This window comes from Cajanus cajan, chromosome 1, assembly GCF_000230855.2.
Source record: "Cajanus cajan strain Asha chromosome 1, NIPB_CcT2T_4, whole genome shotgun sequence".
Taxonomy (NCBI): Eukaryota; Viridiplantae; Streptophyta; class Magnoliopsida; order Fabales; family Fabaceae; genus Cajanus; species Cajanus cajan.
Window position 1 is genome coordinate 64,327,359 of NC_138517.1, and position 14,415 is coordinate 64,341,773.

A 14,415-nucleotide genomic window follows, 5' to 3' on the forward strand; every position below is an offset into this window, starting at 1 on the left:
ACACCCTGGCTGATCTCACCATGGTCGACACACCCTGGCCGATCTCACTATGGCCGAGCACAGCCTGGCCGATCTCACGATGGACGAGGACACCCTAGCCGATCTCACCATGGACGAGGACACCCTAGCCATTCTCACCATGGGCGAGCACACCCTGGCCGATCTCACCATGGCCGAGCACACCCTTGCCGAGCTCACCTAAGCCGAGCTCGTCCAGGGGGTGGGTGAGATCGCGGTCCGACTGATCTTACCCATGTGAGAGGTTAGATCTCCTGCCGACCGAGAAGACCCATATTCAAGATTCATCGGATCGAAACCTGTAAAGGGTATCAAATCAGGATCCGACTGGGACAGTATAGATGGCTATCAAAATAGACTTGGAGAAGGCATATGGTAGATTAAATTTGAATTTTATCAAGGAGACAATGGAGGATATTAGTTTCCCACTTAAAATTGTCGAGCTCATTTGGAATTGTATATCAACAGCTAAATTCTGAATGCTTTGGAATGGAGAGATGTTGGAGTCTTTTTCTCCGTCACGTGGAATAAGACAGGGTGATCCGATTTCTCCGTACTTGTTTGTACTATGTATAGAGAGATTATTTCATCTAATCAACATTACTTTTACTCATAAATTGTGGAAACCCATTCGTTTATCTCGAAGTGGGCCTAAATTATCTCACTTGGCTTTTGCGGATGACTTAATTTTGTTTGCGGAGGCTAGGTTAGATCAAGTTGAAATTATCCAAGCCTGTTTGAATTTATTCTATACCAGCTCAGGTCAAAAGATTAGCCAAGATAAAACAAGGATATTCTTCTCCAAAAATGTGAATTGGAATGTTAGAAATGAAATTAGCTCGTCATTCGGCTTCCAAAGAGCAGAAAACCTTGGGAAATATTTGGGTATTCCCTTACACCATTCAAGAGTGAATCGAGCAACGTATAGTGGCATCATTGAGAAGGTAACGCAAAGGCTTAATAATTGGAAAGCGAAGAGTTTATCCTTTGCTAGAAGGTTAACATTAACTAAATCTGTTCTCACTGCTCTCCCTTCCTATACCATGCAAACAATATGGCTTCCTCGTAATATATGTCATGATATTGATAAGAAGAACAGACAATTCCTATGAGGCGATACCAGTCATAACAAGAAGGTGCATACGGTAAGCTGGTCGATAATTTGCCAACCCAAAAATCAGGGTGGCCTTGGTATTCATAATATGCGAGATATGAATATGGCCTTCATGATGAAAATTGCTGGAGTATGATCACAGAGAAAGAAAAATTATGGGTACAAGTTCTGTCATCCAAATACGGATGTTTAGATGGTATTCTACCAAGAATCGAGAACAAGCAAAAGATATCCAATTTGTGGCGTGGAATATGCGAGGCATTGAACCTTGTGAAGATGCATATTCGATGGATTGTAGGTGATGGTGCATCTGTGAAATTTTGGTTTGATAGATGGGTACCAGGGTTGGAAGCATTAATTCTGGCAGCTTTGACTTTTTTTCCAGCTGAGGAACTATCAAAATCAGTTAGAGATTATGTGAATATGCAAGGTGAATGGGATTTGGGCCGTATCCAGAGTTATCTTCCCGATGAGATCGTCAACCATATTAGAAGATTGGATCCTCCCTGTTTAGCTGCTAGTAACGATCGTGCGTGTTGGAACCTTACTAATGACGGTCTCTTCACGATTAAATCAGCATATGAGATAATTGGTTCGATGCAAGCCCCTACTTCTCATCCTATTTTCAAAGTAATTTGGCATTGGAAAGGTCTTGAGTGAATTTGAACTCTTCTATGGAAAATAGCCCATAATAGTTTGCTAACGAATAAGTTTAGAATGAAGTTGGGATTGAATAATAGCTCCTCTTGTGACATTTGCACCACAGGCATTGAGAACAAACTACATGTTTTACGGGATTGCCCGTTTGCTGGAGCAGTTTGGAAGCAGCTGCTTGGGCAACGTGAGGATGTCCAATTCTTCACTGCAAATCTTCTTGCTTGGTTATTACGTAACTTATTGAAATCTGGGTTCATGTGGGAAGACTGGAGTACCTTGTTTGCGGTAGCCCTTGATAACCTCTAGCATAGAAGAAATCAATTCCTATTTTAGAATGCTAACTCCTTTGTTAATCAGGTGGTAGCGGTAATCAAGGCTCGTGTAGTCTTGTTAGCTGCTACTTGTTCTTCTTTAGAAATCCTAGAGTCTCATTTAGATCCTTTTTATTCTACAATTGCGCAGCAATGGAGTTTCCATCCCAAGGGTTCAGTTAAAATTAATTGTGACGGCTCAATCTCTAGATTAGGGGCTGCCTCTTGTGGAGGGGTCATTCGAGACGTGAACAGCAACTTCGTGGTAGCATACTCGTGTTAATTGGGTAGATGTTCCATAATCCAATCTGAACTCTGGGCCATTTGGCATGGCCTTCGACTCCTTCAGTATAAAGGCATTAACAGGAGAGCTTTGCTAGAAACAGATTCTTCTATGGCAGTAAAGCTAATACTTGAGGGGTGTCCTACAACTCACCCATGCTACAACTTGGTACAACAGATTATCTCCCTCTTAGGTCATGAGATGTCCATTTCAATCTCTCACATTTTCAGAGAAGCAAATTCGACGGCCGATTGCCTAGCTAGATAGATATAAAGGGCCTATGGATGAAGACTTTCTTCTTTTTAATTCCCCTCCCGATTTCCTTCTTAGTTATTTAGAAGCAGACAAACCTGTCAATTCATCCTTGAGTTGTTTGTAATTGGGCTTTAAGCCCCTTTGTTCACCAAAAAAAAAATGGTATTCAGATCTCTCATATAGCTATGCTTTGGTTCATAGCATCGTATCTTTTAACGGAATTGGTGGAAGGTTTGCGTGGGTGAAGCTAATCATGTGGCTAGTCTTTGACATTTCTTTTACTGTTTTTGCTTGCAGTTTTTAATTTGTTTCTTGGGATTCTTCTCAAGTTTATATATATATATATATATATATATATATATATAAGATTCATTTATTTTGGGTATAAAGGGCCTATGGATGAAGACTTTCTTCTTTTTAATTCCCCTCCTGATTTCCTTCTTAGTTATTTAGAAGCAGACAAACCTGTCAATTCATCCTTGGGTTGTTTGTAATTGGGCTTTAAGCCCCTTTGTTCACCAAAAAAAAAATGGTATTCAGATCTCTCATATAGCTATGCTTTGGTTCATAGCATCGTATCTTTTAACAGAATTGGTGGAAGGTTTGCGTGGGTGAAGCTAATCATGTGGCTAGTCTTTGACATTTCTTTTACTGTTTTTGCTTGCAGTTTTTAATTTGTTTCTTGGGATTCTTCTCAAGTTTATATATATATATATATAAGATCCGTTTATTTTGGGTGTAAGTTTACCTAAATTTATTCTATTTAATAATTTATATTTTACATCAAATTTTAATGATCTAACAGTTGAATTTAAAGTTTTTAATGTATAGATCAAATTTACAATTTTTAAAAAATTTAAAAATCATTTGATACTTTGTTTGATTAATTCAAATTGATAGATAATCATAAAATTATTTTATCTGTTGATTTAAATTAATGAAAGAAAATATCAAATAATTTTGAATTTTTTACACAAATAATACTATTTTAAGTTTTTTTTTACCTAAATAGCAACTCTGCAAAAATAGTATTATTTCCTTGAGCTATGGATTTGGCCACAGAGTTGGACCAGTATAAGTAGGTCAATAATCTTCATGTCGGAGCTCTCCAAACTGTCCTTCATATACCTTTCTAGAACTTGCCACAATCATACCACATTTTATTTAGCCTTACTGTAAATCTCCCAGCGGGTCAAACTTTTCTCGGATGTTGCGTTTCTTTCAACTTTGTGGCCAAATCCAGAACTCAAGAGAACTTTCAAGAGTCGGTCAAAGTCTAGCAAGATTAGAACAGAGATGGACATTAGAGAACAACATAATCGTGTAAAAAATTGTTCCTATTGTCACACCCCTAATCACACTAGGAAGACATATCCAAATATTGATCATGAATTCAGTTTCCGCCACCATTGATCTTTATTGTTGTAATGAATTTTAATAAATTTATTTAGTTATATTTATAATGTTAATATTCAATAAATTTAATTACTTGATGGTAGTCTCTAAGTTTTAGTATTTGATAAGTGAAAATCAAACAAAAAAATTTATATTATAGGCCAGAATGGGCCATTCTGGATGCAGAATGGCCCGTTCTGGTTCTACTTTTTATGTGCTAATTTTGATTTTGGAACGGCCCGTTCTGATCCGTTTTTTATGTGTTATTTTTTTACACAAATAGTGCTAGTTGGGGAATAAATTTGCACAGTTGCTATTTGGATAAAAAAAAATTAAAATAGTATTATGTGAGTAAAAAACTCAATAATTTTTAATTTCTTTTAAAAATTTATACTCTAAATTCATTGATTGAATCGTTAAAATTTGATATAAAGTATGAGTTACTGAATAAAGTAAATCTAGGTAAACTTATTTTTATAGTATATATATATATAAACCAACCCACAATTAAGAAATGAACAATTGCAACCTTGAAATATATGAACGGTTACTACTTTTCAGTTTGAGAATGTTTTGTCCACAAACTCTATCACTTCAGCACCCCGTATATAAAGTTTTTAACATTTTGTTTGATTTTATTCTCAAATCCAATCAAAAAATTTGTCTACACCCTCACATCTCATTTCTCATGCAATCCTTGGCCTCACCAACATTGGAAACTGCCCGAGAGCCAAACTTCATGTTCCTTGAGATTGTCGACTTATTATTCCAAGCACAAGTCCTTATATTTCTTACATCCTTCAAAATCTGTCCACTTTGAGTCTTGGAAAGAGCTTTTGAATTTGACTTATTACCTGTGTTTTCTATAGACACCGGGAAATTATCCTGCAAATAAAACCTCATTTACTTGAAAATTTCCCACCAAACAGAATACTAATTCAGCAATCAGTTAAAAACACACTTTCAGATACACACTATTATCGGTTAAAATTCTTTAAAAACTAAAAAATCATGACTGACTCATTAAATAAAGAGTGTGTAAAGGGTGTGCTACTGTGAACAAAATCCAACAATCAACTAAAAGTATTTCAATAACTAACCATATCAAAAAAACCAATTTTAGGTGATGGCATTCGGAGACCAGAAGGCTTTGCAGTTCTTGAAGAATCAAAAGAAACAGAATTGCTTCCCTTTTCCAGACTACAAGGATTTGAAACCTTGGAAGATGATTGCCAGGGAGAAAGCTTGTAGGAGGGTGAATTTAATCCCTTGGAGCCATTCATACAAGACTTAGAGCTCAATGATGAAAAATCCCAAGAGAGAGTGGTACAACTACTATTATCATCACTGCAAGTCTTGGACAGGTTAGATTTCTCCATCAAGCATTTTCCTGCAATAATCATTGTTTTTAATTCCTTAGAAATAAGGCCAGTAAAAAAGATGTGAACTTTGTGTGCCATTATGTATTTAGAAACCTTACCACTTGGTTTGACAGTTTTGCTTTCATTTGAAAACAAAGGAACTCTATTGGTGGGAGCTGTTGTGGCATTTCTTCTAACTCTTCTTGGTAACTTTGGTGGCTTTAGAGACGATGAGAGATCAGATATTCCACTTGAAGCAGAAAACTTTCATCAGTAGAACCGTGTCAGTTTTCTGCCAATGGAAGTGCTCTTATGCTTTCATAAGATGGACATACTTGAAATGAATTCAGTTATAACAAAGGCTTCTTCATTTTCAAATATCATTTTTTTTAATAGAGTAGAATTCTGTATAAGAAAAAACAATACATGTACCGATAAAATAAAAATTTTATATATTATCATCTACATGTAATAAGTTTGTTGATTTTTATAATTAATTTAAAAAAAATTGATTGGTTAGCACTGTAACAACTTCTACACCAATACTATGCACATGTTAAACTCTAAAAGTTGTATATGATCACAACAATGAGACATACCTTACATGATGGGCGAATCGATGATTCCTTAGCACTCCTCCCTGGTTGATTGCCATTTATATTTGGCCTTCTCAAATTTGAAATGGATTTTACCTGAAATTTTTTAAGGTTGAATTATTTTGAACGAAAAGTTCAGTGCTACATAATTAGTCAATCATAACAAAAAACAAACCTTCAATTTGGGGATACAATCTCCATCCGTCTTTTTTGTTGCTGGAAGTAACAAAATAAATAATATTATTCGGTAAAAGTGGAATGCCGCAAATCATTCCTGAGTATTTGCTTTTTCATAATAATATATTACTTTCAATTGTGATAATTATTAAAAAAGTAATAACTGGTTAAAAAGTAATATCAAGAGCAGATGAAGAGCAAATAAATCTTTGAGAGGTAGCAATAAAAAATATATGGTTATTAGGGGCAGGGCCAGATTTATTCCATTTACCTCTACTGAATATGCAGGACATGGACACCTTTTGTATTCAAGGGGTGTCAAATAAAAATCTCATACTCACAATGTTGAATGTTTCTGAAGCTTGAAGCAACTGTGTTGGATGCTTCTCCAAACTGATTGGTAGAAATCTCCAGAGTTGCTAATGAGGATACTTCACTATCAATAGTACAATTCGACTCGGATGAGATCCTTAGTTCTTGTATTGGAGGAAGAATATCTATTTCAGATTTCTTAAACCCTTTGTTTAAACGAGATAACTCCGCATGATCCAAAATTCCTGAGAAAGCAAAGAGAAGTCTAAACATAAAGAAAATGAAACACACTTTTGATTAGTAGTAACTAGTAATTACAAGAAGACATGTAAACTATATTAAGCACACCTTCACTTGTGAAAAAGGCACTATCCCAATCCAAACTCTTTCTTAAATTGAATACACCAGTGAAGCTCTTAGTTTCAGGTTTCAAATAATTGCATGACAAAAGCTGAGCCTGCTCAGGTACCAATATGTCACAATCATTCTCATTGTCCCATGAATTTGAAGCATGGAACAACTCCTCTGCTTCAAGAAATCCTGAGGATGAATTTGGTCATGAATACTAAAATTGAATAAAAAACAAGACAAAATATAAGATACATTTAATACTGTTATCCAACCAAAATTAAAATTTTACTTCAGTAATATGTCTAAATATATATTATTAAAGGCTTAACAAAATATAAATATATATTATCAATGTAAAATTTCAATTTTAATCAGAAAATAACACTCAACATACCTATCATACTGTACTAAACTTTTACCAAAAAAAAATAAATTGAATACATTCCATGGAATATGAATTGTACCAGAACATGTGGAAAAGGCACTATCCCATGCTAAACTCTTTCGCAAATCAAACTTTAGGTCAGATTCTAAAGATTTCAGGTCTTTTTTGGCTACATTTTCTTCTTTCGTATCATCTTTTTCTCCATTGCTGAACTTGATAAAACCATCAAGCTTCTTTCTCGTGTCAGATTCTGTAACCAAAGTCAAGTTCAAAATGCTCAGTTATGACAGCAAGAAATTCCAATACTGACTAGGGGAACTATTTCAAGACTTAATTATTCGTAGATTTAAATTTCAAATATAGTGTGTTTGTTCCCAGATCTTTTCTTTCTTAGTCAAACTTCTTATTTTGTTTTCCAAAAATTTAAAATGAATCCCTCACGTGCGCCTCCACAACATGAGGAAGAACCCTCCATGGGGTTTCTGTGGAAGAGTTTTCAATCGTGCATTGTGTATTTTTTTTTTTTTTTTTTAATTTTGTCTTTTAAAATATTTTAGTAATATTTAATAAAATAATATTATAATAGCATGTTACAAAGCCGCCATGAGGCACCATCGTAGAATCATCTTTTGTTTTGGTACAAATCTTCTTTTTCACGAAATGATAGGATGACAAGAAAAGACAGTTTGCAGTTAAAAATATTACTTCTACAAATTCAAAATACTAAAGTTTTGTTTATGGGAAATATTGATAACTAATGTTGAATAAAGAACAAACTACCAAAAGAGAAAAAAAAAACAAAAATACAAATTAATTACTCCAAAGAAAGAAAGATATACAAATCAATGTCACAGTATACTCACCTAACTTTGAAAATTCTTGAATGTGTGGTACCTTAGCCATTGATCATTAGCTTCCTTCTTCAAGATTTAATTGCTTCTTCAAATCAAATAGGAAAAAAGAAAGCAACTAAGCAAAGAGAAATTCAAACACTGACTTCATCCGTGCAAGATTCTTTTATGTATCAAAACGGTCGCGGCTGAGAGCAATTAAAGTCGTTGATTAAATTTATTACCGCCATGATTTTGTTACCTGATGATCATTCTGTCATAATGAGTTGTTGATGACTTTTTTTAACCCTTCTGAGGTTTTTATTTTTTATTTTTTATTTTTATTTTTTTATTTATTAATTTCCAAAATGAATAATCCCAAAAATAAATTCTTGAAATGAAATAAATTCTGTTTCTGAAATATTCAGAAAGTTGTGTTTTACAAACATTACTTATTCATATTAAATTTTATGAAAATTTATTTATTTTAAAAAATGAAAAAATATTATCTCTTAACACGTAAAAAGCCGTTCTTGATTGTAGATGATTCTTTTACTGCTTTAGCATAAAAATGTTAATACATACTTTTGTAGATTTATAGTGTAAATTGCATCCAAAGTTCTTTAATATGAAATATATTGAGATGATGGAGATTGTTAAAGATGATGAGACATCTCAAAGACTTCTGAAGATTGTTTTAGTTTTGATGATGCATTATATAGATGTTGCTTAAGTTTATGCAAAAGGATATTGTATTGATTGTAATAGATATAAGCTTGTGTGTATTTGTTTGTTTGATGACAATGATGAATGCTTAATTCAAGAACTAATCAAGTTTTTTAAGAAACCAAAAATTTAATTTTTTAGTATTTTCATGTGTAAACATAAAGTAATAGATTATCATGAAAAGGTAATTTAATACCAAGTGTTTAAACATAGAAATATGACTTGATTCAAACAAGAGTTTTCAAGATAACATTGTTAATAAATTACCATATAGGGTAATAGATTATCAAGTCTGTTACTAAAAAGGATATTCAAATGTCCTTTGTGTTAATAGATTACCAAATTTGTTACTGAAAAATGTTTTTCAAGTGTTTTCTGAGGTAACACATTACCAAAGTTGGTAATAGATTAAAACAAACTCTCTTGCTTGAAATAAGGCTGGAGAATCAAAGTTTTCATTGGGATAATCGATTACCACATGAGATAATCAATTACCATAGAATGAAACTCAATTTTGGGTCTTAGAAAGCTCGGGATAACCGATTACCATATCCTGTAATCAATTACCCTGGTAGTTTTATGTTCCTGGTTCAATTTTAAAGAGCTGGTAACTGATTACCATATTAGGTAATAGATTACCTCCATTATTACTCTTTATAACTTAATCATGTCTTACACTTTAAATATCTGTCTTTTATGAAATTAAAAGAGAACAATTAGAATGTCTTTTGAAAAAAGAACATTAAAGAAAAAATTACTTTTAGAAACAAGAATCAAGGCTGATCAAAGAATTTATCTAAAAAACTAAGAAGTGCAAAGATTGAACATGAGTTCTTGAAGAAAGAAATTCAAGAAGTGTATTCAATTGTGAAAGATCAATATCTACACGAAATTAGGTGATATCTTTCTGATCTTTAAACTTGTATTTTTTTTTGAATGGTGTATCTCTTGAGATAGGGTGTCTCAATAAGAGATCTTGAAATCTTGAGTGGAATTTCTCAAGTAATTTCCGTGGGGTACAAAAATTGTGTGTTTTCAATCTTGTGGTGTCAAGATTGATGTATGTTTGAATTCTTGTAATATTGTGTGTGGATCGTGTTTGCAAACAATATTATAGTGAATGATCTTTGATTTAGTAGGGTGCTAAATAAAAGAAAACTAGATGTAGGTCAAGTGGATGGCTGAACCAGTATAAATTTATGTGTTCTAAATCTTCTTACCCTTATCCTTTTAAGAATCTTGATAATTTCTTGATTAAAGAATTCAAAGATTTGTGAGATATGATTTTCAATTGTTGTATATACTCTAAATATTATTCTTGTAATTGAAATTAATTAAGAAATTATTAATATAAAATCAACCTTGATTACAAGTGATTGTTTCGCTGCAACAACTTTGATATTAAGATACTTTGGTAATAAACCTTATAATCTACTACTATTTGTTAAATCAAATTGATAAGTGCTATGATTTCATTAAGCTTATGGCCTAGTTTGAAACACTAATTATATCAATTTTCCTTACTTTAGACCTTGTTTTTAACTCAAAACATATCTAAATTGTTAGGTGATCACATTTTGTCTTTGAATCATGTTTTTAGGTAACTTACAAGTATTTGGTTGTTGTTTTGTAGTTTAGGAGAAAGCTAGGAAAGAAGGAAGGAAGTCAAGCACAAAGTGGTGAATTCAAAGTTGAAGGAATTTTTGGTTAAGTCCCCAGGCTAAGCCTTAGATCCACGCTTAGCCTCAGCTTGACAGAGAATCACTAGAACAAAAATTCAATCCTCACGCTGAGCGTGGATTTGAGGCTGAGCGTGGGAGTCCCAGAACCTCATTTCACTCCAGACCTATCCTCAAGCTTAGCGTGGCTTCTCACGCTTATCATGGATTGTGCTGACATGTCATTATTCACATAAGACAAAAGCTTTTATGACATAAAAGTGGAATTTTCGAGGAGGGAAGCAAGAGGATCATTCTTGGAGTTTGTGTGGCGGTTGGAGAGCTTTGGAACCTTCAAGATCAAGCTTCTTCCTTTCTTCATCATTTGTAGAGTTCTACATGTCTATGTGTAGCTAAACTCACCCTTGTTGGGGTTTGATGTAACTAAACCCATTCTCATTTGGAAACTCTAAGTGATCAATGTTAGTTGTTATTCAGTTTATTGCTCTTTTTCTGTGCATAATGCTTGTTATGGCTTGATCACCCTTAACTTGAACTTGAGGTTTTTAAGAGATAGAGAAATGATTTTAAACCTTTGACTTGAAATAGAGAAGCTAATGGTGCTTATTGCTAGAGATAGAGTAAATGCCATTGGTCTTTCTTAAGCTCTGGGTTTTAAAGCTAGTTTCTTAGTTAAACTATGCAAGAGATTGATAGTTTAAGTTAGCAACTTAGATGCCAACTTGTAAGAGATTAGGGTTGGTTACTTTTGAGAGTGATTGATAAATTCTGAATAATAACTATTGTGAACTTAGTGATAAGCATGAAAGGAAGCTTTAGTGAAGTCAAACCCCAACAATTTATTAATATTGCATTAGAATCAAGTTTTGCACTCTAAGTGATTACCAAAATACCAAAAATAATTGTTATTGCTTGTTTACATTATTTACTGCAGCAAATTAAACTCTTATTGCTTTTTGGTAGCTTAGTTAGTATAACAAGTTAAATTGCAAAGTGTTTCACAAGCCCCTTGGGAGACGATACTTATACTTTCATTGAACTACTTATACGATTTGGTACACTTGCCAAGGGAGATAACAAGTTTCTGGCGCCGTTGCCGGGGACTTGCGTCTCAATACTTAGGCAAAGTCACTTGGATTACTAATCTAGGCTTTGATTCATTTATTCTTTTACATTTTTCAATTACTATATTCCTTTTGTTTTAATTCATTGTATCTGTGTTGCTGACTGTTTGTTGTAGCTTTGTGATTCTGGTTTATGCGAGGTATTGTTCCTGCTAGTGATTTAGCTTATGACCCGGAAATTGAGAAAATAGTTAGGAGGAATATGTGAGTAGTAAGGAAGCAAAGGTTACTAGCCAAGCATGCACAACACAGAGAGGCTACTTCGTCCTCTCTTAATCCTTCTTTATCTGCAATCTTAGAGAAAGCAGAAATGGCAAAGGAAAGACCAAGAATTACTCTTGGTGATCATGAAGCTGCCACTAGTACTACTCATTTTTCTAGCATTGCCACTCCTATACAATCCTTGCCACTAATTTTGAGATGAAGCCAGCATTGTTGAATTTGATTCAGAACAACCAATTTGTGGGCCTTGATCATGAGGACCCATATCTGCATCTCCATACTTTTATTGAGCTTTGTGGCACAGTAAAGATACATCAAGTTCCTGAAGATGTGATTCGAATGAAGCTGTTCCCTTTCTCACTACTTGGGAAAGCTAAGATGTGGCTCAATGCTCTACCACATCAAAGCTTAACCAAGTGGTCTGACATAGAGATAAAGTTCTTGGCAAGATTCTTCCCTCTTGCTAAGATCAATCAAGCAAAGAGTGAGATTGTCATATTCTCTCAGAAGCAAGATGAACTTCTTTCCGAGGCTTGGGAGAGATACAAATCCTTATTGAGGAGATGTCCAAGTCATGGATTTGATGACCTTACTCAGGTTAATATTTTTCTGGGTGGATTACAGCCATGGGTGAAAATTTTATTGGATGCCTCAGCTGGAGGTAGTATGCGTTTTAAAACGCCAGAGGAGGCTATAGAGTTGATTGATGCTATGCAGCAAATGATTATGATCTACCGGCTGAAAGGGAGTCAAGACAGAAAAGAGGAATTTTAGAGTTGGAATCTCAAGATGCTTTATTAGCTCAAAATAAGATCTTGTCCCAGCAAATTGAGGCTCTTACCAAGCAAGTTACTCGGATTCCACAATAACTACAATCCACTCAACATCAAGTTCTAAGTTGTGATCTTTGTGGGCTGAATCATCCTCACGGGCAGTGCATTGATACTTTCCCATCTCATGGAGAAGAGGTGAATTACATGGGGAATCAAGCTCGATAAGGAGGAACTTATGGTGGTAATTATGGGAAGAACTGGCAATCACACCCTAGCATAAGGTGGAACCAGAATGATATTGCTCAGTCTAGTAGACCTCCTATGCAAAGGCCCAACTTGTATGATAGACAGTCTAAATTAGAAGAAACATTGAACCAGTTCATGCAGGTCTCAATCTCTAACCACAAGAGTACTGAACCATCTATAAAGAATTTGGAGATTCAAGTGGGGCAATTGGCCAAACAATTGGCTAAAAATTCTGGTGGAAATTTTTCAGCCAATACTCATACTAATCCAAAGGAGAATTGTAGTGCAATTACAACAAGAGGTGGTAAGAGAGTGGGTGTGTTGGAGGATGAGGAAGAGCAGTAGGAAAAAGAGGTAGAAATGAGAGTGGGAGGTGGAGAAAATAATAAAAAAAAAATGCAAAAGAGAATGTCATAGAGGGAGAAGAGTTGGCTGAGGAAGTTGCTGTTAAAAAATCAAAGAGTCAGCTAGTAAGAGAATTGAAGATGAAATCCAAGGTGTCTAGTACCAAGGATATGCCGTATCCCCCAACCCCAAACAAATAGGATAAAGAGAAGCAATTTGCACGCTTCATGGAGCTTTTTAAGAAGCTTCAGATCAACATTCCATTCTTAGAGGCATTGGAGCAGATGCCCACTTATGCAAAATTCATGAAAGACTTGTTGACAAAGAAGAGAAAGTTCATTGAGCAGGAGATCATTGAGTTGGAAGCGGGGTGAAGTGCCATAATTCAAAAGAACTTACCTCCCAAGTTTAAGGACCCTGGAAGCTTTACAATTCCAATCACTATTGGGGACTTATCAGTTGGAAGAACATTGCTAGACTTGGGTACAAGCATTAATCTCATGCCCTTGTCTATGTTGGATAGAGTTGGACAGGTGACAGTAAAACCAACCCGCATTACTTTTCAACTCGTTGACCGGTCTATCAAGTAACCCTATGGTGTGATTGAAAACATGCTAGTTAAACTTGACAAATTCATATTTCCAGTTGATTTTGTGATTATGGACATGGAAGAAGACTATGCTATTCCTATTATCTTGGGGAGGCCATTTATGAAGACTGCACGAGCAATCATTGATGTAGAGAATGGTGAATTTAAATTGAGGGTCCATGATGAGGTGATCACTTTTAATGTATTTGAAGCTATGACCCATCCGAATGATAAAGGTGCTTGTTACCGAATGGATGTGCTGGACGAGGTAGTGCTTGAGGCTACACAAAAGCTAAAAAAGTCATCTTCTCTTGAATGTGTGTTGACTGATGCTATGGATGAACTCAAAGAAGAGGATGTGATTGAAATTTCTGAATGCTCGAAGCACCTAAATACTTTCAAGGAGACGCCACCTAGTGATGCCAACCACGAGGAGTTAAAAGGTGACAACACACTAGTGAGCACTAAGCCGGAGTTGAAGATACTTCCAATTCACCTCAAATATGTCTTTTTGGAGCCAAATGGTGAAAAACCAATCATCATTAGTAACTCCATGTCTCAGTTGGAAGAAGAAAAATTGATTAAAGTCTTGCAGGTGCTTAAGGAAGTTATAGGGTGGTCCATTTCTAACCTTAAAGGCATCAATCCAGCTTACTACATGCATAA

The 14,415-nt window shown here is 34.7% G+C and overlaps 2 protein-coding genes across 2 annotated transcripts; one reads left to right on the plus strand and one right to left on the minus strand.

The window, feature by feature from the left end:
* Window positions 1-4,548: 4,548 nt before the first annotated feature.
* LOC114916341 (uncharacterized) lies at window positions 4,549-9,299 on the minus strand. The gene is made up of 9 exons (XM_029272790.2): window positions 8,079-9,299; window positions 7,295-7,465; window positions 6,828-7,019; window positions 6,509-6,724; window positions 6,166-6,206; window positions 5,994-6,086; window positions 5,514-5,658; window positions 5,134-5,423; window positions 4,549-4,918 (listed from the first exon to the last, which is right to left on the minus strand). The coding sequence occupies exons 1-9, from the start codon at window positions 8,116-8,118 to the stop codon at window positions 4,706-4,708; spliced, it is 1,401 nt and encodes a 466-aa protein (XP_029128623.1). The 5' UTR covers window positions 8,119-9,299; the 3' UTR covers window positions 4,549-4,705.
* Window positions 9,300-11,994: 2,695 nt separating this feature from the next.
* Window positions 11,995-12,570, plus strand: LOC145955271 (uncharacterized). Its single transcript, XM_083069960.1, has one exon. It carries the CDS (start codon window positions 11,995-11,997, stop codon window positions 12,568-12,570), a length of 576 nt encoding a protein of 191 aa, XP_082926086.1.
* The last annotated feature ends 1,845 nt before the right edge of the window (window positions 12,571-14,415 follow it).